The 22,852-nt window shown below is 37.7% G+C and overlaps 5 protein-coding genes across 6 annotated transcripts; 2 read left to right on the forward strand and 3 right to left on the reverse strand.

Annotated features, from left to right (window-relative positions):
* Nucleotides 1-390: 390 nt before the first annotated feature.
* On the reverse strand, nt 391-6,513 carry LOC140784992 (CDPK-related kinase 3-like). Its single transcript, XM_073132669.1, has 11 exons — nt 5,705-6,513; nt 4,511-4,641; nt 4,153-4,194; nt 3,958-4,066; nt 3,732-3,810; nt 3,050-3,346; nt 2,721-2,830; nt 2,139-2,246; nt 1,902-1,964; nt 1,000-1,167; nt 391-780 (listed from the first exon to the last, which is right to left on the reverse strand). The coding sequence occupies exons 1-11, from the start codon at nt 6,239-6,241 to the stop codon at nt 640-642; spliced, it is 1,785 nt and encodes a 594-aa protein (XP_072988770.1). The 5' UTR covers nt 6,242-6,513; the 3' UTR covers nt 391-639.
* A 1,650-nt stretch (nt 6,514-8,163) lies between these two features.
* On the reverse strand, nt 8,164-14,749 carry LOC140783275 (kinesin-like protein KIN-7F). Of its 2 annotated transcripts, none has more exons than XM_073130095.1 (13): nt 14,103-14,749; nt 13,924-14,013; nt 13,734-13,834; nt 13,534-13,647; nt 13,385-13,466; nt 13,234-13,301; nt 13,082-13,147; nt 12,864-12,991; nt 12,114-12,441; nt 11,700-11,804; nt 10,704-11,615; nt 8,848-9,170; nt 8,164-8,760 (listed from the first exon to the last, which is right to left on the reverse strand). In XM_073130095.1, the coding sequence occupies exons 1-13, from the start codon at nt 14,338-14,340 to the stop codon at nt 8,439-8,441; spliced, it is 2,877 nt and encodes a 958-aa protein (XP_072986196.1). In that variant the 5' UTR covers nt 14,341-14,749; the 3' UTR covers nt 8,164-8,438. The 2 variants fall into 2 exon arrangements, with proteins under 2 accessions (XP_072986196.1, XP_072986197.1); XM_073130096.1 differs by having other exon boundaries at nt 13,924-13,995; nt 14,103-14,451.
* A 1,357-nt stretch (nt 14,750-16,106) lies between these two features.
* On the forward strand, nt 16,107-16,793 carry LOC140784024 (glyoxylase I 4-like). The gene is made up of 3 exons (XM_073131201.1): nt 16,107-16,276; nt 16,365-16,473; nt 16,563-16,793. The coding sequence occupies exons 1-3, from the start codon at nt 16,107-16,109 to the stop codon at nt 16,791-16,793; spliced, it is 510 nt and encodes a 169-aa protein (XP_072987302.1).
* Nucleotides 16,794-17,463: 670 nt separating this feature from the next.
* LOC140783190 (NAD(P)H-quinone oxidoreductase subunit M, chloroplastic) lies at nt 17,464-19,146 on the forward strand. The gene is made up of 2 exons (XM_073129969.1): nt 17,464-18,034; nt 18,786-19,146. The coding sequence occupies exons 1-2, from the start codon at nt 17,564-17,566 to the stop codon at nt 18,960-18,962; spliced, it is 648 nt and encodes a 215-aa protein (XP_072986070.1). The 5' UTR covers nt 17,464-17,563; the 3' UTR covers nt 18,963-19,146.
* Nucleotides 18,955-22,258, reverse strand: LOC140783189 (uncharacterized). The gene is made up of 4 exons (XM_073129968.1): nt 21,481-22,258; nt 21,156-21,390; nt 20,911-20,987; nt 18,955-19,404 (listed from the first exon to the last, which is right to left on the reverse strand). Exons 1-4 carry the CDS (start codon nt 22,054-22,056, stop codon nt 19,294-19,296), a joined length of 999 nt encoding a protein of 332 aa, XP_072986069.1. The 5' UTR covers nt 22,057-22,258; the 3' UTR covers nt 18,955-19,293.
* Nucleotides 22,259-22,852: the final 594 nt, after the last annotated feature.

A 22,852-nucleotide genomic window follows, 5' to 3' on the forward strand; every position in this document is an offset into this window, starting at 1 on the left:
AAGCAAAGTGCACGTTATAATCTTATATTTAGATGTTATTCTAAACGAATCTTTGGCAAAGATTAGTATAAATGCATTTGTAATACGAGAGTCTTAGTAGCTCCTGAACAACTCCAACTCGATAAGATCTAGACATGAGCTCTTTGCTTTCCTTTGCTTTTTAGATGTTTTAAAGGTGCAATCTGCCCCCTTTTTTTTTGAAAGAAAAGAAAAAGAATTAAGTATAAGATTCAACTTAACAGTAGTAGTAGATGCATGTCTACTTTTTCCTTGTATTGCAGGAAAATAAAAGTGCATAGGTGCATATAAACTGTTCCACTATTTTCTCTGTCACAAATGATTAACTATACATGACTTGCCTGGCACCATAAACACCATAAATATGCAAACTTGAGGCGAAAGGAGTTTGTTTAGATTAAAGGAAAGGGATGTTGAGGTTTACAGATTTGACAAAATTAAAGAAAGAAGGAAAGGAAATAGCTCGGAATATATATTGCTTGCAGATATTCACATTTTGAGAACCGGTATTGAACCCTTCTACATGCATTCTCTGCAAAATGAAAATGCCATGACCTGTGGGAATCCTAGCTCCTATATTGAATCACATGAATAAAACAATGAGACGAATTGTGATGAAATTTAGCGGCGGTGTCTTGTGTTGCTGCCACGCATTGTTACGCCATGCAAAAATTTAGTGTATCCTAGAAAGCTGAGTTTGCCATCAGTTGGTCTGATCCAATCACGGACAATAGAATAAGCTGCTGGAGCAAGTTTCATTTCCTACGTAAGAAAGTTTGGTCATTGTATGTGAAAGTAAGCAAATCACCATCATATTAAAATCACAAGTTTAAAGGCTGTCACTCAGTATGACACCACTTCAGAACTGATGGACCAAGTTAGAGAAAAATAAGATGTTTCGTTATCATCCCCATTGCTACTAGCAAGGAGATGTTTATTTTCTGTTTCCCTGATATTAAGGTTAATAGACTATTCGCATACCTGTGCAAGTTCCTCAATCGTGATGACTCGATTACCCTCCTGCTCAAAGTACTCAAAAGCGGTGCTTGCTATTTGTTCCCATCCTTCCAAAGCCTCAAGCTGGAAAGGGCTGATTGTGGCGGCACAAAACTCATCGAAGTTCATTCTTCGGTATGAGAGCGGTTGCAACTGAAATGTACATTCACAAGTTTGAATGTCATGTGACAACAAACAATAGTTCAGAATCTTTAGGTATGTGTATATTCCTAAAACCATATAGTTTGTCTAGGCCTTCCCCAAGAAACTAACTCATACTCTGATTATAACCTGTATGTACTGAACTGAGCTTTGCCTCATCGCATGACCAAGCAATATGGTAATATATCTTCTTATGGATCTGGTATAAGAAAATGCAAGTTTATGCGGGCTGTGCTTAATATTTGATATATCCATGTTAATGAGGACCACGAAAAGAGATACGTAAAAAAGTTGCCTCCTCCAGTGATTATTGTTGTGATCCTATCAGTAAATAGAACTAGATAACAACAGTGGGCTTCTTGGAATTCCATTCTTTCCCTAGAATATTCAGCCTAATAAATCTTTCCTTACCTTTCCTTGCTAGGTTTACTGATGTCTTGCAGGTCAATGTGAAATTCAAGTGCCTAGGCACAAAAAATAACAAGAACCAACCCTGTAGAACACAATCTTGAATCTACATTTCCCTCCATGTATACATTGGTTGATCAGTCAAGGTTAACATTAAAGGTATTAATAATTATACAATTAAATGATTATAAGGATTTTTAAGAAAACGTCTAAATTCCACTGAAAGAATATTTGTGGAAGAAGATATAGTAGTAAGAGTCTCTAGCAAGGAAAACTTTAAGTATTAATTGACTGCAAGAAAGCAAATGATTTCGTACCGCACTCAATATGTCAAGAACTCTGGCCTCCTTCATAGCTGGAGTTGCATTTTTAGTAAGTGCCTGGATATAAGTAACCACAAATTCGACACCCCAGAATGAGTCAGTACCATATCATACGGAATAAGAAGTACTTAGGTATATTATGAATCTAAAAGAATGTGTTTACTGTAAACCAAAACCTTCCCCGTTGCATGATTTTCTAGGAAGTTAGCCAAAGTAAGTCAAAGAACTAACCATCCTGAAATTTTCAAGGGAGACACACCCATCTTTATGTGGTTCCAACAAGTTAAACTGAGACCTAACATAGATGAGTTCATCCTCTGTTAGGGCTTTTGATAGCGCCTGTAAAAGTCAACAAGAAACCAAAGACACCAAGATCACACAACATTCTTGCTACACAGGATTATTACGTGATTAGAAGTTCTTCACTTCCTAGCTTACCAACATGATAGCTGAACAAAAATTTTACAAACTTCTTCTCACTTCTTTTCACCACTTTCTCCGGATAACTCCTCAACATTGTTTTGAGCTTTTCAGACTTATAAATTTAATGTATGAACTAGTATGTTAAACCCTAGCCGTGTGAATTGTATGATTAATCATATTGAATAACATTGATAACTTGAAATATACTTGTACATGGAATAATTCATATCAAAGTTGCCCCACTGCAGTTGTGACAGACTTCAAGTTATATATGCTTGATTTGGTTTTAAGAGGTAAAAATTAGAGCAATAACATGTAGTCAAAACATGATGCACCTTGCAGATATATATTCTTTTATTTCTACTTACTCCAAAAGAAAGAATGTCGAACCTTTAGTGCTGCATGTTTGAAAGGAGTAGCACGTAGATATGCTTTGACTAATTTGTAGACTAACATATCTACAGGGACTTGCCGCTGCTCATCTCGCAACCAAGGATGAACTGTCGACACAAAAGTACCAAATTATTTTCCAATGACCAACCAAACCTCAGAAATTCATTAGACATTAACTATAAACCATTATTAGCATAAGATTTTACAGATATCAAACAATTTAGAAAGATATGCATGCAAAGATTAAATGTCAATGACATGTTAAAGTACAAAATCAAGAATATTTTAGCAAGATGATAAAAGTTAGTGTATGGACAAATTATTACTCAGTGCCTGTGCAGCAGTCATTCTTTTCCTGTAGTCCTTATTTAGAAGCCTTCTTACAAAATCTTTAGCTTCTGAAGATATAGCAGGCCAAGGTGAATCATCAAAATTAGGATCTGCTCTCAGCACAGCTCGAAATATTCCTGATTCTGTTCGTGCCCAGAATGGTCTACTACCGCATAACAATATATATGTTATAACACCAATGCTCCAAATGTCTGCCTCAGTGCTGTATGACCTATGTAGGACCTCAGGAGCAACATAATATGCACTACCAACAATGTCATTCAGTCTTTCATCTGCAAGAAATCATAAGAAAAGTTCAAGCCTCCAACAAGACAGTGATGATACCGACGAAGCGGAAAAAGAGAGACATTTGTAAGGAAGAAATCTTTCAAATTTCCTGACCCCTAATTGCAAATGATTTCACATTAAAAAAATTTAGAAATTTGAAGTCAATTTTGTAAAACGAAGCAAAGATTACTTCTATCTCTAGTTACATTTAACTAATGGCAAAAATGTCAACAAGAATGATTCGTATGCTAATTTTGAATATCTTCAGAAGAACTCTTGAAGAATGTGGTAGCGTGATAGTAACACTTTAGAAGCACAATATGGTTCAAAACATTTATAAAAAAAAAAGGTCACAGGGCACAAAATGATGAGCCAGTGTCCAACAATTACCTGGTCTTATAAAATCAGAAAGACCAAAATCAATCACCTTCATATGGGAATTTTCACCCCTAGTGCTGAATAGAAAATTCTGTTTCAAAGTCCAGATAAATTATATTAGCAGCAGACATATAATACAAGTCAAAACCAGAAGACGCATAAGAACAAAATCACAAGGAAAATCAATAGATAAAATATGTAATAGCAATAAAACCAATAGATGCTCTATATATCAGACCTCTGGTTTCAGATCACGATGCACAACACCCTGAAGGTGACAAAAGGCGACTACACTTAATATTTGCACAACAATAACCTTAGCGTCTTCCTCTGTATACCTTCCACCTCTTTAGACAAGCACAAGATATAATGATATCAGAAGATTAACAGAATAACTATTAAGTGAATTTACAGTTCAAGAAAAATGAAGTACCTGGATAAAATTCTGTCCAATAATTCTCCACCTTCACACAATCTGGTAAACAAAAATAATCAAGAGATTAAAAGAAACTACTTATTGCTTCTTGGATATCTAACCCATTTTTGTCACTAATCAGTGAACTAACAGGAGTCTATCAAATACAAAGTTGATGATATTTCATCAAGAAAATTTTTCCTACTTGAGTTGAGTTTGGGCCTAATATTTGCCTCTATAGATAGAAAGAAAGACTACAGAAACTAGCAGCAAGCCATGTGGCTATGCATAATTTTATATTAGACTTCTAATTTCGATTATAGGTCTCCTTGTGAAAAATTATCCAACAGAAAACAGCAAAGAAAATTAAACATACTCCATGATTACGTAGACGTTAAAGGCATCCTCACATGCATCATAAAATTTGACCAGATTTGCATGCCCAGACAAGGCTTTAAGAATTTTCACCTCCCTGCGAACATCTTCCACGGATATTGCTGTTGTCATCTGAAAGAAGATAACTCAGAGATCAAATCCTCCTCCTAGGGACAATTAATACAGCACATCTAAAATTTAGGCAGACCCATCAACAAAGAAAAGAACTGAGGGAATGTGGTGTAAAGATTACAAAGCATAAAAAATGTTGGATTGACGTAACCATGGAAATCAATAGAAAGTAATAGTATCTAACGCAACAAACTAAATGAAGGAATTAGGCACTCTAGTCTCACATCATTCTGATGAAATAAATTAAAGGTACTATCAATTTCCTTTAGTTATGAAGGTGCCCTATATAACAACAACAAAATATGTTGCAAATTTCAATTCACCTACATCCCAACCCTATAGACCAAAGTATGCATGTTTGAAAAAAAAAATCTTTAAATGCCAATATGCTGAACTTCTGCCAGACTCTTGGGCTTCCAAGGTTCCACCAGTTATTCAAACATCAAGTTGTAAGTGTTCACGCCACTATAAAATGCTTCCTTCCTATAGAATTCACATAAGAAATGGATGAACCCTGCGTCAAGCAGAGCCTTCCAAAGAATCAGGCTTACATGGCATATCACTTGGGAGTTCAGATTTCCAACTAAAAGGTCACTGGGTAACATCTACAGGTGTCAAGCAATATGAATCACATATGTGGAATCAAATTATCAATCATGCAGGCTTAACTTCAAAATTTGCAGAGATCATTCTAAACTCCTCCTAGTTGACCTGAAGAACTAATATTTAATAGGGTAGAGGTGAAAGTAAGACCAGTGACATAAAATGCAGAGAAGCACATTTTCATAGTTCTAAATGCAGATTGCAGTAAAAGGATGACCATCAAATTCAGCATTTTAAGTTTTTAGCTCATCCAGAATGTTAGATCAAAGCAAAGTAGAAACAGACATAACCAAGAAAACTATATCAAGACAAATTCTCACAAATATAATAGGTAATTGTCCTGAAAAAGACACTGTGCACCAATCATTAAGAAAAAAAAAGGTTTGAGGCTTTCTGACAGAAGGGGAATCAAAATTATCATATATCAAAATAAAAACTTCTCCTTTTCGAGTCCACACACCTTAGCTTTCGATATGATCTTGACCGCCACAAGCTGCCCCGTGATCTCTCCCTTCCTTGCTCTGGCCAAGCACGTGTGCCCGAAATGCCCCCTCCCTATCTCCTTCCCCAGCTCGTACTTATCACCAAAGTTCTTCCCATAACCAAAGGTCTTATCAAGAGGCCGATCACCTTCACCCCCGCCACCTCCACCTCCAATTCGTCCGCCGTCCTCCTCAGGAATCGTGCCCTCGCTGGGTTTAGCCTGACCCTGCCGCCTCGCCAGGACGGCCTTGATGTGCTTCGCCGGAGACGGCGGCGGGAACGGCCGGCGGAAAAACCTCCGCGGAGTGGACCTCGCCGGAGACGGCGCGACGCCGGCGGGTAGGGAGCTGAGCCATGGGCTGGCGGCGGCAGCGGCGGAGGAGGAGGAGCGGGACGGGGTCGTGCCCTTTGCCGGCGTGGCAGCGGAGGGAAGAGGAGACTGTGCTGGGTCGTGGATGTCGGCAACGGCGTCGTCGCCGGTGACGGAGACGTTCTTGGCGTAGCACTGGCCCATCTTGCCGGCAAAAGGCACGGTCTTTAATAAATTCTTTTCTTCTTCCTAGGGGATTGAGATCGGCAGAGAGGTAAAGGGGAATATAAAATCAAGAGAGAGAGATAAAGAGAGCGCGCGTTAGAAGCGAAAGCAAGGGAGGAATTAATTGCGACGCGGAGAGAGGAATTAGAGTTGTTATAAGAGAGGAGCAAGTGGGAAGCTTTTTATGTGTGTACAGGAGAATCTAGAGAGAGAGAGAGAGAGAGAGAAAGAAGAGGAACTGAGGCTGCTTCGATTTCGTATCATTTTTTTTTTCTCTTTATTATTATCGGTATTTCTTCATTTTCCACATGCTTGATACAATTCAAAACATATCGCGCACATTCTAATTCAATTAAAAAATGGTTCAAGTTCTAAACAAGGATAGCGTCTTTATCAAAATCTTAAGAAGTTAGCATCTCGGTAATTAATATAACGGTTACTTAGACTTACACTCTCTCGACTATTATTTTTTTTTATATTCTTCTCTATTTATTTTTACATACAAACATCTAAATTATTAAAAATATCTCAAACATTCTTTTTGTTAAATTTTTATTATTTTTTTATTTATAAATTATCACGTGTAAAGTATATAAGTGGATATTGATATTTTTACTGAGAAAATTTTTAATTTACTAAAATATTTTTATCTTTTTAACGACGTTAAGAAATAGATAATATTAATAATTCAGAAAGTCTAAATATAATTATTCTTTGAAACAAAAAACCATCAAAACTGTAGCTCATTCCAACTTTGAATTAATGCATAAATCAAAACAAGTTCAATCAATGACCGATTAAAACTTAAAATAGAGGTATGACCAAAGCAGGTACGTAGCCAAATAGGAATACCATCTAACCGGGAAGTCGCCTAACAGAAGCCATCACAATTGATTCCTCTTTCTGTGGATCTTTCTTACTATGGAAATTTGCATTTAACACCATACATATTCTAATATTTAGGGTTTACATACTACATTTTTTATTTTTTATTTTTTATTTATAAACCACACCCTTTATTTTATCAAATATTTATATAAGGTATTTAGTCGTTAGGTCCATTAAGTAAAATCAACCAAACTATTTAACTTGGCTATACTAAGTATACTTCTCTAACTTAACCTGCATTCACATCAAGAAATTTATCTCGCTTACAACATAGTATACAATAATCATTAACTAATAAAATGTTCAATAAATGAGCAAAGATACATAGTTTTATTCAATTAATTTAAAGCGAAAGAACTAAAATATAGTTTTTAAGAATTTAAAATGAGATGTACCTTCCTAATAAATAGTGGAGGAGAAGAGAAAAAAAAAAGAGGGTAGATGGTGGAAAACTAGCTTTGAGATCCTAGAAGAAAAAGAAGATTTTGATATTTTTTTTCATTATTTGCTCTGGCTTAGTGTTAACCTAAAACAAAGTCTATTCTGCAAATATTTAGTTAAAACGTAGGATGCAATTTGCAAATGTTGAATATATAAAATGTCAACCGCAGATACATGAAAAAGTCGGGGGTTAAATGTAAATTTCCGTGATACTAAAATATCATTATTGAGTTTGAAAAGGCGCATATGCTATGCATGTGGTCAATTCATGAGGAAAGTGGCATTTGACCTAGATAACATATTCTAAAGTTTATTTAATCAAATAATTTTGAGTTTGTTCTGCAGATCCATTGGATGAGTATACCAACTCGATCTTAAAGTGTTAGAATAGATTCAGATTGGCCTTTCTTTTGGCTATTTATTAGCCACACCCACGTATCAATATGAAATTTACTCTCAGAGTTCCCCTTTTGCTAGCTTCAGAGTCATTAATAAACAGAATGAATATAAACTAGTAATGCTACAATACTGTTAGTGATGACACATGCGAGTTACTAATTTGAAACTTAAAGAGAGAAAAAAAGTTTAGTTTACCATCAAGAAATAAACCCCAGGATACTTGCATGGTATGATTCGTCCTTCTCTTTTACCATCTACAGACTTGCCACTGCCATAGAAAGACCGAGCAGCAAGTGCTAAGCACTGATAACACGACAGGAAATTGTACAATTGATTGCAGTTACATTGGTATTCCTGTAGTTATGTCGTAACCAACGAAAAGATTCAAAAAGGAAGAAGACGTCTACTGTTACTGTAATCCTGGGAGATGCAAATTTGATCAGCTTGCTCACTTGACAGAAGAGATTCCATATTGCCAGCCATTATAAGACCTATGAGATTTTTGAGGTGTGAAGCTAAGTCCAAACATCTCCTTGAGGAAGTGCCCTGGATCTAGGAGTCCAGTTAGTCTTGCAACAAGAGATGCACTCTCTCTAACATGTTCAAGGTCCCTAGTTTCTGTCCACAGGAGTCGAGCAAGCTCTTGTTTTCTCCGTTTGGTGGTCAACGCGATTCCCCATTTGGTGTATATGCTCTCCCTCTCTTTCGCTAACAGCCTCTTCTTCATCTGTCTACAGAGCATCTCCCTTTCACGTCGAAGCTTCTTCATGCTGCCCAAAATGGAGTTTAGTTATGGTCAATTAGAAGTGAGTGGTCATATGAAGACATGAGATGAGTTGTCGAAGAACAGGACGCACCTCAAAACCATTGTGCTATCTAGGCCACTTACAGCCACTTTTCTATTAGAGTCTCCATGTGCGTAAGCATTTTTCAGAAAGGTTAGCCTCCTAAGCTCTACTTCTAAATATATAAAATCTGAAGGATCACCTTTGAAGAGCAGGAAGAAGTATGTTCTATGGACTAAGGAAATGTTACATGAATGCCAGAGCTCAATAATCTCTAGCTGCTTCTTCTCAAATTCCATTGGTGATCGAGATGGAGATTGCAGAGAGTCTAGAATTGGATTGTCCAAGCGAATATGTTTCATGCTTCCCTCAGCTCCAAATTCTTCAGTACTCATCTGTTCCATATCAGACAAAAACAACAAGGCAGTAATGTAATCTCTTCTAAGATAGTTCATCTGAATAACACAGACAGAGCTATAGAATCCTCAGTTACACTCCTCAAAAATAGCTTTAGTGATATCTCATAAGAGAGATTAATATGAGAGCAATAAAGTATTGAAGAATGAATAGGCAAGGAATTTAAATAAGATTCACAGGTCACAACTGAATTATATGCTCTGCAAAGAATACTAGTGAAATGTCTGACAAGAAAATTCAGATCAAATTGTGTGACCAAATTGCATCCAAGAGTATCTCAAGTTACGTTGTAGAACCAATTGTTTCAAGGTCTGCAAAAGAAAGTGCAATGCGAACTAGGTCAACTCAAATCGCATCATAAAATATTGGGCTCGATGGATCTAGTCTATTTATCCTATCTGCTTATGTTGAAAGCCCAAGTAGGTTAGAAATTGTTTAATTAGGTAAATTTAGTTCTGCGTAGTTTGGAGAGAATATTCAGAAAATATTCATCCAACGTCCAAATATTACGAAACTAATTGAATAAGATCGATGACATCATAATCTAAAACTTTCGTATGCAAAGTTTCTTCAGATTTGAACTCTATCTACAGTAGAACAAAAAACTAATCCAAGATGAATGTGCTCTCGGGTCCAGGCGTTTGAATGCCCCTACCAGGTGTTCAAACGCCCTACCCGAGAGTCAGAGATGGGTTGGAGCATTTGAACGCCCGACAACGAGGTTTACTCGTATTAGGTTTCTTGAAGTGTTTATGGCTTGGGGCATTTGAACGCCCGACAACAAGGTTTACTCGTATTAGGTTTCTTGACGTGTTTATTTTATATTAGGTCTCTTTAATGTCTTAGGGACGTGTAGCTAGCTTATAAATATGTGTCTATGCAGCTTCTTTTCAAGAATTGCATATTTTGGATTAATCCTATCTCTCTAAACTCTCTTTATCTCCCTCCTCTATCAAACTCTCTTTCTCCCTCAATTCTCGACTCCTTTTAGATCTCTTTCATCTGGTTGTTTCCCTCAATCCTCGATGCTAAACCCACTCTTCCTCTTCGTCCTTTCACCCTCAACAACACCCACAAGTATTCCACAATCTCCAATAACCTACTTTTGCAATCTGCCCTAATTCACATAATATTTACTCAAGGTTATCATCTATCAAATCACATCATTTATCCAAACCACCACCACCAACGCATTCCTATCATTCTCTTCATCAATGTAGCCTACTCACACACCTGATTCCACCACCGATATCTTATTTTATGTGTTGTCCTAATTCATTAAACCTAAACTCCAGATTTGATATTGAGATGATTCGAACCCTAAACTGACTTGTATTAGTTATGGTATCACTTAGATGGCATAATGACAATATATTTCCTGTGGAGGAACCAAATCATATATGATGGCATAATGACAATATATTTCCTGTGCAATGTCCTAACATCATAAAATATTATGTTAATAACAATTGACTATAACCCTTTTTACCTCAAGAGATAATTATCCATACCTGGCCAATGTTGAGTTGATTCTGATACTGAATCTGAACCAGTTCCTTCAGTTCTGCAGCAAATTCATTTATTCCAGAAAAAGCTGCTTCACAAAGAGTCTTACTCTTTTGTGTTCCAAGGGCATCATCGGTGGTAATCTCAGAAGTCTGAGATCCTTCTGTTGAAAGTGTTTCACTTTCATCATCATAGTCAAATGCAAGTCGCCGTCTTTGAAATACATCAGGTCTTCCTGGGAACTCTTTGAAACATCTGCTTGGTGGTGTGCAGTTATTTTGCTCTATATCATGGAACCAAGTAGAAGAGCTCGTTGGAGCAAACCTGCACCTTCTACTTCTACTCCATGAAAAGTCTTTAAAGCTTGACAAATCTTGCTTTAAGGACCATGGATATGATCCTTCATGGTTTGCTTTGACAGGACACTTGAGAGTCTTTCTCACATTCTGCAGATGCTGTTCCAATGTAATAGGAGTTGTATTATGAAATGTCAAGTTCATCTGCCTTCTGAGAATTGATTCTTGATCTCCAATAGGAGGACCATTCATATCAAGATTAATCTGGCTTTTGCTTCCTTCAGTTGACAGAAAATCTAAGTGCCTATTTCTTCGCATCTCATTCACCTCAACACACTGCACTTCCTTGCAAACGTCCTCTCGATCTTCATGGGGTTTTTGGAGAACTCCACCTCCACTCCAAACCAAGGAAACTTCTCCAAGTGAAGAGGCGGCGATTGAATCCTCAGGTGACACTACATCCTGGTTTTTGCTTTCAGAAGGTTGTAGGCAATGTTTAAATAATGAATTGGAATTTGTAAACCCATAGTTCTGATTTTGATCACCACTAGATTCTGATGACCCAACTATTGATTGCTCGTCTTCGCAAGATACAAAGGACGCAAAAACGTGGCCAGAAGCCTCCAAAATGAATAAAAGAAAAGGATGTTTAAGTACATTGCAAGTCTCAACGTAACCTGGAACTATGAAAGTTACATTAGATACCTGTCGTCTTGAATAGTGATCATTTCCAATAACTTGGAGCAAGTCTTCAAGCTGAGATTGGGCTAGATCCCTTTGCTGCAGTAACTCCCTTTTTTCTTTTTCCATCTGCCAAGAACGAAGTATGAAATATGCAGCAGAAGAAAAGCAAGAAAAATGTTCTCTTGTTAGCAAGATGATAGATTTCTGTATTAGAGATAAAATCCAGCACGTTATTAGAATGGCATGCATAAGTTACTCCTTTGAGCTTTTGACACTGATAAACTGCGACATCAATACCTATATAAGAAGCTAATTTAAAGGACTTCATATAGAAAACTGCGCAAGTCAAACACACATATATCATGAAAATTTGAGAATATGTAAAACAAAGACATGAATGAATTGGAAGAACGCCATGTGACATAACTACGTTACCTTTCTAATTTGTGCATCTTTCTCCCTTAGTAATGCTTCAACACTGGAAGATGACGCTGGAAAGTGCAATTCAGTCTCCAATCTGGCGAGTTCCTTTTGCAAATGCTTGACTAATGCCTTATCAGACATGACTACATTGACTTGAGCATTGGTGACTACTTCCTTTGCACAGGTTGCAAATAAAAGGGTACTCCTGGACTGTTCACCATGACTTCGTGCAGGACTCATAGTGCAAATAATGGCAGTTCTGCTATTACCACCCAAGGAAGGTTGTAATATACGTGTGAGCTTTGAATCTCGATATGGTATGTGCCCATTCCTTTCCTTGCTGTGCAAATTCAGATAAGTGAATAATTGAAGGGCTGAAAGCCTGAAACAACTGTGCTACCCAAATAATACAACAAAGCTAATGCCTAATAGGTTCATCCATGTGAACATGGTATCAAGTTGACTATTAGAGAGAGAAAAAAGATTGATATTTCCTATACTTATAGACTATGAAACATCACTGTGGACTTCACTAGAAATAAAGGATCTGCCTGGGACAGAATTGAGATGGTCTTCCTCAAAATACATGCAGTTTTCACATTACCAGAAATACTACAGCATGCAAACATCCTCTATAATTATCATGAATCACCAAAACAAAGTACAAAAACTACTGTGTGATAGTAGATAAAAAAATTGGGAGGGGAGCAGAAAAGAACAAGTACTAGTCCAGAAGAAAAAGAAAGTAAAGATTCTAGAAACCTTAGCTTGCGAATAACAGTTCCTAGCGTAAGTAAGCTTCTATTGATGTGGCAACCCTCTTTCAGCCTAGCACCAGCCGCAAAAGCCTGAGAAGATGCACGTTCGCTCCCTGCCAGATCAACAAAGTTCTGCATCCAAAAGCAAACACAGTTCCTCTGTTTCTTTTTTTATGTTTAAGAAAGAATGCCATAATTAGATCACTAGAAGATATTTCATACCACACTGGCCAGAAGAGTGCTCGTATTTTCCTTACCCAAAAACTCGCGAGCTGAACTTTCAACAGTCTGAAAGAGTCAACAAATAAGAAGAAAATAATCAATCATAATTTTCCTTTCTACAAAGTTGGACCATCAAATTGAAAGAAACAAACCAATCTAAGTATTTGATGAGATCTGGAACTAGCTTCATTTAAGGAGGTCTCCCCTATCTTCCTCTGAGCTGTGGCAAACATAGAATGCAAAGAAAAGATGAGAAACTTCATTCACTTTAACCACAATGCATACAAAAATTTCGCATGTCACCTTCACAGAAAGAAATGATCTCCTTAATATGGTTCCAATCCCTCAACATAACCTCCGTTAGTTTCTCCACAATGGTTCCTTTCTGCGGAAACAATTGAATCAATATGAAGGAAGTCCAAGTAAAACAACCATTAACAACATCTCCTCACCTCAGGATCATCCAAAAGCCTTAGTGGAGCGTTGACTGAACTAAGGAGATCTTTCACAGCTTCATTATAAATCTCCATTGCCGAGAATTTCAATACAAATGCTCTCTCTTCATGCTGTAAAAGGATTACAAGTGTTTCTCCAATCAAACAGGAAATTGGACCGTAGCCTTGTACCAGAGCAGAGTTTGATGTTACATTACCTTATGCACATACTCAAATATATCCATCATAGCATACTCAGTTATTCCAATCATAGTGTGCGTCTTTCCACTGCTTGTTTGACCATATGCAAATATGCTTGCTATGGCCAGTTCAATTTATCAGATATTGATGTCTAAGAGATTAACAATAAATAAAATAAAATAAGGAGATTAATTTAGTGGGACTTACAGTTAATGCCACTTACTACTGAGAGAGCAACATCCTTAGCCCCCTTCTCATACACCTCTTTGGTGGTGCAATCTGGACGGAATACCCTGTCTATCATCCGAGGCGGTAAAAAATAAAACTAAATCAAACCCCCTAAGAAAGAGAAAGATTGATGTGGGAAAATGATGCGGATTGCTCACCAAATGTGTAGGCGGTGGGAAGAGCGGATCGCTCATGAGCACTGTTCTTGAAAAGGATGGTGGTGTTATTTATGCACTCCCAGTCTGATGAATCGCCATTGGCGATCTCCTTCTCGCTCAGAGGCCTCACCCTCACCGACACGAGTATCTTCTCCACTTCTCCTCCATTACCACCACCACCACCTCCTCCCTCTTCCCCTTCGAATCCCACCGACTCGTCCCCAAACACTTCCCCCATCTCTCTCTCTCTCTCTCTCCTATCTTTCCTACGCCATATTAATCTATAATGTTCGTGTCAGTTCGACCCGGCAGCCGGCTGCCGGCAGCGAGATCTATGGACAGTGAGGAATTAAGAGGGGAAAATGTAAAAAAATAGAGGCACCCGTGATGGTGGTCGGCTTTTCTATTACTCTCTCTCTCTCTCTCAGACTGAGAGCCGTTATTTTGTCTCTCTTTTTTCCCTCGCTCTCTTTTTCTACTGGGAACTACGTCGATCTTTGTTCGAATTTTTATTGGAGACAACGAGAGATGATGTACTTGTTTAATTATGTTTGTGTTGAGTTTGAGAGGCAGCGGCAGGCCCGATTCTTGTCGGTAGTTGTTGTCTTTTGAGAGATATTCCGAGGGACATTATTCAACTCTACTAGGTATAAAATTATCCATTGAAAGTTGCTTCAAAGACTACTGGTGGTCTCCGATTCTGCGGTCACACACCAGGGAAGGGAATTTATCAGTGAATTGCTGGACTACGATTCTATTTCTAGATCTATCCAGGGATAAAAAAAATTACTATTTTACATATACGTTTCGACCAACCAGTTAATTTAGCGGATTTTATTAGAGTCTTGGCTTATAAAGTGTAAAGTTTGTTTTGATTTATAAAGCACATAAACAGAAAAGGTTGAGTTAATTTTCTACGATAAATCAAAGGTAAGCACTGTCGTTCATCTGATCATCTTTCTCTGTATCTCCATAAGCTAAAAAAGAAATGGATCCAATGTCTTGTAACTATCAACCTCACCCAAGTAGAACTTAAGATAGCCTCAAATTGCTCGCAGAAACTAAACTAACCAATGGAATTCATCTGGAGACGAGTAAAAACTCCAATCTTTCTATGGCATTGCCTCTTCTTATCGATCGCATCATCTGCCATCGAATTCTTCCTCTTCAACTGAAGGACTAGAGATCTCAATGACTCCGCAGAGCACTTGTCCACCACTTTGTTCCAGGAACGGTCAGGAGTAGTAGGAGGGAGTTCTTCTTGGGGTGTCACACTGGGCTCTATTTTTAAGCCTTTGTTCATCTTTGCCCATGGCCGTAGCTTTTTGGACTTAGATTTTCTTTGATCTTGCCTGCTCTCTTAGCATCAACATGTTTAACTAGAATTCTCCGGACTGTCGATCGTACCGAATCGCGACAGAGTGGATTACGTACCTATAATTTTGTCAATGTCCTAGAGCTTGGCATCATTGTTGTGTCATTTTACTATTATAACCGATAACTAGGCTTGCGTAAAAATGTCGTCACCCTTTTTTTTGCCTCTTCAAATTGTGCGTCTGATGCGTTTTCCCTGTTTAAAAAACATATTTATATAAAGATTATCTGATTGTTATATGTGGTCAACAGGTAAACTATCTCATCATTCCAATCTTGCTTCAGTTCCGTTTCGTGTAAGTTTACGTTGGGAATGGAAAAGGTCAGCAATCTTTAATTAGTTAGAGGGGTTATCTGTTATCATCATACCATGAGCCTATTGAAAATAGATAATGATTAATGGTCTCCTACGAATCTTAATGGAAATTGGCATCCACCTGCCTCGAATATATCAAAACCAATGATGACTAGGATCCAGCATGAAATGAATAGCTTCAAATTAAGCCAAGTCGCTTGCAAGACACTACATTGACCCATGATCTCTCTCTCTGCCTGTCTCTGTATATATAGATATAGATATTCTTGATTCGAGAATCCGAAAATAGCAATCGATTGGTTTGGTGAACAATCATGAGCTTGCATGAAAGAGAACCGCCTGACCTCCTCTCCCCTCCTCTCATCTCTCTCAACCATGTCTCCTTCTTGTGCACATCCGTCGAAAGCTCCGTTAAGTTCTATCAACAAGTGCTCGGATTTGATCTGATCAAACGACCGTCGTGCTTCGATTTCAAAGGAGCATGGTAAGCTAATTATGTCATTGTCATAGATGTAAGTTTCTCTACTAATACTCGATCACTAGCCTATATGATTTGTGATGTTTACTTGCAGGCTGCACAGATATGGGATTGCCATACATTTACTGCAGCGGAGTTCGCTCTCTGATGCACCAGTTAAGCCATCGACGATCGACCCAAAAGGCAATCACATCTCATTTCAAGTGAGACGACGCTTAGCAACTCAAATACCATTTTGAAGTTGAGATTAATATTGTTCTTGGGCTAATGATTGATGCCATGCGAATGGCAGTGTGTTGATGTAGGAATGATGAAGAAGAAGCTTGAGGACATGGGAATGGAGTACGTGACCGCAGCTGTTAAGGAAGGAAGCATTGTGGTTGAGCAACTCTTCTTTCATGATCCAGATGGTAATATGATTGAGATATGTGATTGCGAGAAGTTGCCAGTCCTACCTCTGTCTTCTGCTTGTCCACCAAAAATGTTTAATAGCCATGGCAATACTAAGTATTTCCAACGATGAGAGCATCGTCTACATCACATTGCGTAGCTTCATCGTGTAAAGTTTGTGAATTTTTTAAAGGCTTTCAGGCCATTTGTTGTTGTACGCCAGCAAAATAGAATATAAAAATAAAAGTTAGACGTTTATTAACTCATTGAGAAATGGGCTTATCTTCCAAACTCATATTTCGATTATTTGCACAAGAACATTTCTTGGGGTGCCTCAAAAATGCACCCGCACCCAAACAGTCCCCTAAGAGATAAGTACAATTGAAATTTTTTTAATAGTGCCTATCATCTTCCTGTCGCTTTAAATGAAAAACTAAGGCAAGTTACAGACAGGGCTAGTGTTTCCTGGAGAACAATAACTTCCATTGGCTTCAAATAACTAACTAACTAAGAGATGAGGATGGCTTTTCTTGGAAGTGTTAGGTTTCTGGAAGATCATTGGCTTCAAATTGTACCCTTGAGAATATCATGCATACTTACAATTTTACCCTGGACACCTAGCATCAACAACATTTACCACAAATTTTTTATTTTACCTCTAAAGAAACAAGATTTAGCCCCAAGCATTATTTTTCAAAAAGAAAAGAGCAATAATTGGTCAGGTAATGTTCTCGAGCTCCCTAGTCACAAATACTACAAAAGAAACCTTATCCACAAACAACAGAATATGGCATGTGTGGTGTGGAGAATGGGAAACAAAAAAACAAAAAACAAAAAACTTCCACCTCACCTACATCTACAACCAGCTAAACTCTGCAGAGGAAGGATAGAACACCACCAAGTATGGCTACTACCTCATTCCTTTCTCCTTCCGGGATATCATCAATCCAAGGATGGGCTTTGAAGAGAAAATCTGGAAGAATCAACAAGCCATTTTCGGTTATGGCACAGCAGCAAAAGCAACAAGAACTAGTTAAAGAACAAGAAGAGCAGCAGGTGCAGCAAAACCAAACAGGCTTGCCACAGCAGGAGCAGGAGCTACCGCAAAGGCAAGCAGGGGTACAACAGGAACCACTGCAACCTCTTGCAATGAGCAAGAATATGAGCAGAGAATATGGAGGGCAGTGGCTGAGCAGTGTCACCAGACATGTGAGGATCTACGCCGCCTACATCGATCCGGTCACCCACGCCTTCGACCAGACACAGATGGATAAGCTGACGCTCATCCTTGATCCGACCAACGAGTTCGTGTGGACTCCTGAAACTTGTCAGAAGGTTTATGGCTACTTCCAGGAGCTAATAGACCATTATGAGGTAATGAAATGTTCTTAAAAGCATTTCATATCGTAGAAGAGATTTAAACTGCAACTTTCGTTTTACCTGATAACGCATGCAATCACAGTAGAGAACTTGGATTATCCTTGAACTTGGCCTCCGAAGCAGAGCAAATGCTTCTGCATAATTTTACTCACACCGACTAAAAAATTTGTTTAATCCTTCAGAGTTGGAGCACATTTCCGTCATTTCTTTCCAATAAAATTTCCTCTGCAAGAAAACAACTCAAACATGCTGTGCAAATTTGTACCACAAAATCAGTGGAAATCGCTACAGATTATCAGACATGGTCAAATCTGTATATGTGCAAATGGTGCAAACCATGAAAAGATAATATTTTGTGACAATATTAGGAAGGATATCATAATGATTTAACAGTAAACATTGCAAGACTCCTTTATCATGAGATTTTTATCTGAGAAATATATTGATTGTTTCAATGACAAGTACAATAATTTTTAAGTGTTTGTTTCTTTCCATCAAGAACTAAAAAGTAAAACCATAAGGCGAAAAGAAAAACAAGAAATTAGATCAAGATCATTGATTGTATCACTTGCACTTCAACTGTCACTCGATTTACTAATTGAAATAAGGTGCAATAAAAATCAATTAGCAGTAGCATCTCATTTCCAAATAAATATATGTAAGATCTCTACATTCTATACTTTTTGGTCGGTACAAAGTGTGATCTTTAGTGAGACTAACATATTGCTATTCTGTTTGCACAAAGGGAGCTCCACTATCAGAGTACACACTCCGATTAATCGGTTCAGATATCGAGCACTATATCCGCAAATTGCTTTACGACGGAGAGATCAACTACAACATGAACGCCAGAGTTCTTAACTTCAGCATGGGAAAGCCACGTGTGAAATTCAATAGCAGTCAAGTTCAAAATGTACAATAGAAGGTAAATAACTCCATACCCCCAAAATGATTCTGACTGAATGTGCGAACAAAAGTGTATACATTTGGAGCTCCCATGATTAGCAAGCACTCAAGAACGATATGCTATCACAGGGAATCCCAGATTGAGCATATACATTTACAATATCTGGACTTTTCTATTGATGAAACCTGCTTTAGTGATATACCACATGCAGCTGCAACCATTAGCAAGCACCCAAGCATGACATGCTATAAAAGGATATCCAGATTGAGCATTTACATGGACACAAAAAAGATGTTTTTCTATTGACAAATATTTACTTTACTAATGATTTCACAGAGTAGACATTTCAATTGGAAATCCGACGTGGAAATGTTGCCTTGCAGTCACTGTAAGGGATTTCCCTATAGCTTCTGCATGCAGTTACCCATGGCATAAATGCCCCTTCATGCCCAACATTCTGCAAAAGAATGTTTCATTTATTATATCAAATTTATATAATCTCCTGAAATAAAACTTATTGGATAATCAAGAAAGTCAAGGATTACTAACTAAGAATTACCACCTAAGTAAACAATTAAGCATATATATCCAAATAATTAGGCACCTACAGTATATGATTTCACATTTTAATTGTAGGTTACCATCAGAAAGGTTCATAATACTTGAAAAAGTGACTATAAGATACGCGCTTCATGAAGTCAGCAGCGGAACCATGGACCACAAAAGATATTTTAATGATTCTGGTCAGCATTCTCCAGTGCCCACCATAGATCAGCATTTGAGCATTAAAAGTGGCATCATCTTAATCTGACATTTCATAATACGTTCTTGAGAAAAGAATCAGAGATAGTTTTTCTATTGTTAGTTGTTAAAATTCAGACAACCCTAAAAGGTTGATAAGTCACCAATCCTAGATTTTAGGAGTTCTAACAGTCCAATATGCATTATGGTGGTCCAGTGAGCTGTAAAGATGGTGTTAGAAAAGTAAAACATGGACGAACAAAGTTCTGACTTTTGAGAAGTTCTTGGATGGCCCAATTCGCTCATTGCCTCTTAACCCTTGCTGTTGATTTCTACTGTCATTCACCTACTAACTCTGCTGAACTTCTTTTTGAGACCAATTGACTTACTCAAGTTTAAGGTGTTCAGATATAAACATAATGGTCAAGCTTCTTCACGGTTGACTAAAATGTAGAGAATTTTTCTAATACTCGTGGTGGTCCAGCTGTTACCAAGTTTCCTCATGTTTCAAAAACAAGAGTGACAAAACCAAATGTTTCCAGTGCTTCAAAGGATAACAAAAGGCATCAAGAACAAAAAAACAACTCTTTTTTCAAGAACAAAAAAGCGACATTCTTTTTTTATTTTTAACGATACTTTCAAGCCCATCACAACAATTCCATATAATCAACTAAGCATAAAGTGTGTATTTAAGAAAAGGAACTAAGGAGTTAAGACCAAAAAGATGCAGTTTCCTACCCTGCTGTTGGGAAGATGTTATTGGCATTAAGGCTGATTTGCATCCATTGAGAGCATTACACTTGGAAGCAAAGTGGTAAGTTGGCTATGTGTGTTTCTGTAATATAGAGATAAAGAGTGAGCTGAAAACCTCAAGGCCTAACTAGGTCGAAAGGAAATCTCTTTTGAAGCAGAGTTATAGGGGTTCTAGCTAATGTTCTTTTCCCATAGTGTTCAAGGGTCAAGATTGTGTAAGTCATCTAAAGTACAATCAATGGGTTTGCCATGAGTTAGCAAATCTAGGGACTGAAGATCAATATAGTGAAGGTTGGCTGCATGCAAATTAAACTCTAAAACCTTGATAGAGAACCGAAGTGAATCAAATGCATATGAGTTATAAAAAATTATTCAAAACATTGACAAACATACTAAGACAAAGACATAATTTCAATTTCACCAAAACAACATATGACAGTAGAAAGAATGTGAAAGTTGAAAACCTTACCTCTAACCAGAAGAAAAACCCACGCAAGAGTTCCAAGCCCTTTTTACGGTCAGCACAATCGATCTGTCTAGCAAGATCTGTTATTGCAAAAACAAAGTAACAGTTCATTGTTCACTCGTCCAATCATCTATTTTTTATAAAATAAAATAAAATAAAGGTAATAGGCACTATAAGTCTATAATTCGCTCAAAACTATCAAAGTCGTTAGTTGCTTTACTGTACCTTGCAAGGAATACATCATTTACCTGGGTAATGATCAAAATAAGAATATCCCGGCATATTTGTTTCGTAGGCTATGGACCTGTCACGCAAGTGTTTCATCTTAATAATTTTCTTTCGAAGAGTTGCCGTCGCCTTAAGATTATCGTATTCACTCTGGTCAAATGGCTTCCGAAGTACATTAATCAGCCTGCTCTTGAACCGAGATGGCAGTCTACTGTTGATCTCGAAAGGACAGCTATCATCATCTACTATTTGTATCTACACGTTACGGGTTAAAACCAAGAAAACAGTAAGCTAATTGCCAAAATATTATGTGAATTTTTCGTTCATTGTTTAAAACTCTCTTACCAGTGAACTGGGAGGCTTAAAGGAATCGCCTTTCTTCTCCGTAACTTCAGACTCCTCCAAACACTCCTCATGCCGCTCTTCAGCTGCTTCTTCTTGATGGTTGGAGACTTCCTCTTCGTATCGGACAACGACATTATTCTCCAACTGCAGAACCATCGTGCCATCCAAGAACCCCACATGCTTCAAGAAAATCTGATAGCTGTCGTCAACTATTTCGTTGGGGCTCGAATTCTCCGTCCTCGGCTTCTTCTTCGGGCTTCTCGTGGAATCGGATTGGATCACCTCGCTGGAATCATCGTCCTCTTCGTACCTCAGAATCAAAGGCGATCCGTCTTGGCTTGTGATTTCAAGAACGTAGGATTTGCCATCGACGCGGAGATGCTCCAAGAATAGCTTGTACTCGGCGTCGGCGCCGTCGTCCGTCGACTTTCGGCTCGCTCGATTCTTAGAATTGGTTCCGGTTTCGCCGAGAGGGGAATCGGTGGAAGAGGAGAGGAAGCTTCCGGATCGGAGGCGGCTTCTCCTATCGCCAATGGGGAAGGGGCGATCCTTCTTAGACGACGAAGGAGATCCCATGATGAGGACTAGGATTTAGGGTTTTGGCAGGGGAGTCGACGGGATTTATTGCGGTGTTACTCGAAGTAATGATGATATTTTCAGGAAGAGGGGAGAAATCGGATTCTGGGTAGGAATTGGGCGGGACGCGGCGATCAAGTGATCAGGTGATTGCCGCCTTACTTTTGAAATTGCGAGGGGGAGAAAATACGAACAATACGTTGGAGATTGAACGGGTTCTCCGTGTTCTAATTGAGATGATATTATATTATTTGGTTGTGCTTTTGACCGTGTCATTCTATAATTGTTTCTTTTCTAAATTAAGGTTATATTGAGAATCAGTTTGTTCCTTGCAAAGATTTTTGGTTGACTTGTTAGGCCCACTTTCCATTTTTGTTGTCTGGTTTTTTTTTATTCCAATTTTATCCTCGTTGAGCAGAGAGATAAGTCTTTAATACAGTGTAAATTGTACTTTTACCTCACAGTGTATTCAATATATTCATGTAATAAGTTTGAGAAATATGTTCTATAAATTAATCTCTTTTTTAAAAATATACTATTATATTATATAAAAATATATTTTGTTCCTAGGTACAAAAATAAATAAGAATATTAATTATACTAAAAAGTTTTCTTAGAAAATATGCACAACTTTACCGCACATTCTACTTGTGATAAGATTTTGTACATAACTTATCACGTAACTTATTTTATCCAAAGTTTAGAAAAAAATATATAAGTTAGTGTTTGATTGTAAACTAAAGTCATACCATTTTAGTTTTGTTTTGCATGATATATATATATTTTTAAATTTCAT

The sequence above is a fragment of the Typha latifolia genome, chromosome 3 (assembly GCF_019914945.1).
Source record: "Typha latifolia isolate L0001 chromosome 3, TyphaL0001v2, whole genome shotgun sequence".
Taxonomy (NCBI): domain Eukaryota; kingdom Viridiplantae; phylum Streptophyta; class Magnoliopsida; order Poales; family Typhaceae; genus Typha; species Typha latifolia.

Bases quoted from the DNA above. Each gene is read 5' to 3' on its own strand.
- LOC140783190 (XM_073129969.1), top strand. From the start codon at position 17,564: ATGGCTACTACCTCATTCCTTTCTCCTTCCGGGATATCATCAATCCAA. The intron at 18,035-18,785 runs GTAATGAAATGT...GTTTGCACAAAG, and splicing joins AGCTAATAGACCATTATGAG to GGAGCTCCACTATCAGAGTA.
- LOC140783275 (XM_073130095.1), bottom strand. From the start codon at position 14,340: ATGGGGGAAGTGTTTGGGGACGAGTCGGTGGGATTCGAAGGGGAAGAG. The intron at 13,835-13,923 runs GTAAGTCCCACT...AACTGGCCATAG, and splicing joins AGTAGTAAGTGGCATTAACT to CAAGCATATTTGCATATGGT. The intron at 12,442-12,863 runs GTTTCTAGAATC...GAATTTGCACAG, and splicing joins ACTGTTATTCGCAAGCTAAG to CAAGGAAAGGAATGGGCACA.
- LOC140784024 (XM_073131201.1), top strand. From the start codon at position 16,107: ATGAGCTTGCATGAAAGAGAACCGCCTGACCTCCTCTCCCCTCCTCTC. The intron at 16,277-16,364 runs GTAAGCTAATTA...GTTTACTTGCAG, and splicing joins TTCGATTTCAAAGGAGCATG to GCTGCACAGATATGGGATTG. The intron at 16,474-16,562 runs GTGAGACGACGC...TGCGAATGGCAG, and splicing joins GCAATCACATCTCATTTCAA to TGTGTTGATGTAGGAATGAT.
- LOC140783189 (XM_073129968.1), bottom strand. From the start codon at position 22,056: ATGGGATCTCCTTCGTCGTCTAAGAAGGATCGCCCCTTCCCCATTGGC. The intron at 21,391-21,480 runs GTAAGAGAGTTT...CGTAACGTGTAG, and splicing joins TTAAGCCTCCCAGTTCACTG to ATACAAATAGTAGATGATGA. The intron at 19,405-20,910 runs GTAAGGTTTTCA...ATTCTTTTGCAG, and splicing joins GGTTTTTCTTCTGGTTAGAG to AATGTTGGGCATGAAGGGGC.
- LOC140784992 (XM_073132669.1), bottom strand. From the start codon at position 6,241: ATGGGCCAGTGCTACGCCAAGAACGTCTCCGTCACCGGCGACGACGCC. The intron at 4,642-5,704 runs GTGTGTGGACTC...ATCTTCTTTCAG, and splicing joins AGATCATATCGAAAGCTAAG to ATGACAACAGCAATATCCGT. The intron at 2,831-3,049 runs GTAATAATTTGT...TTGTGTCGACAG, and splicing joins GACTGCTGCACAGGCACTGA to TTCATCCTTGGTTGCGAGAT.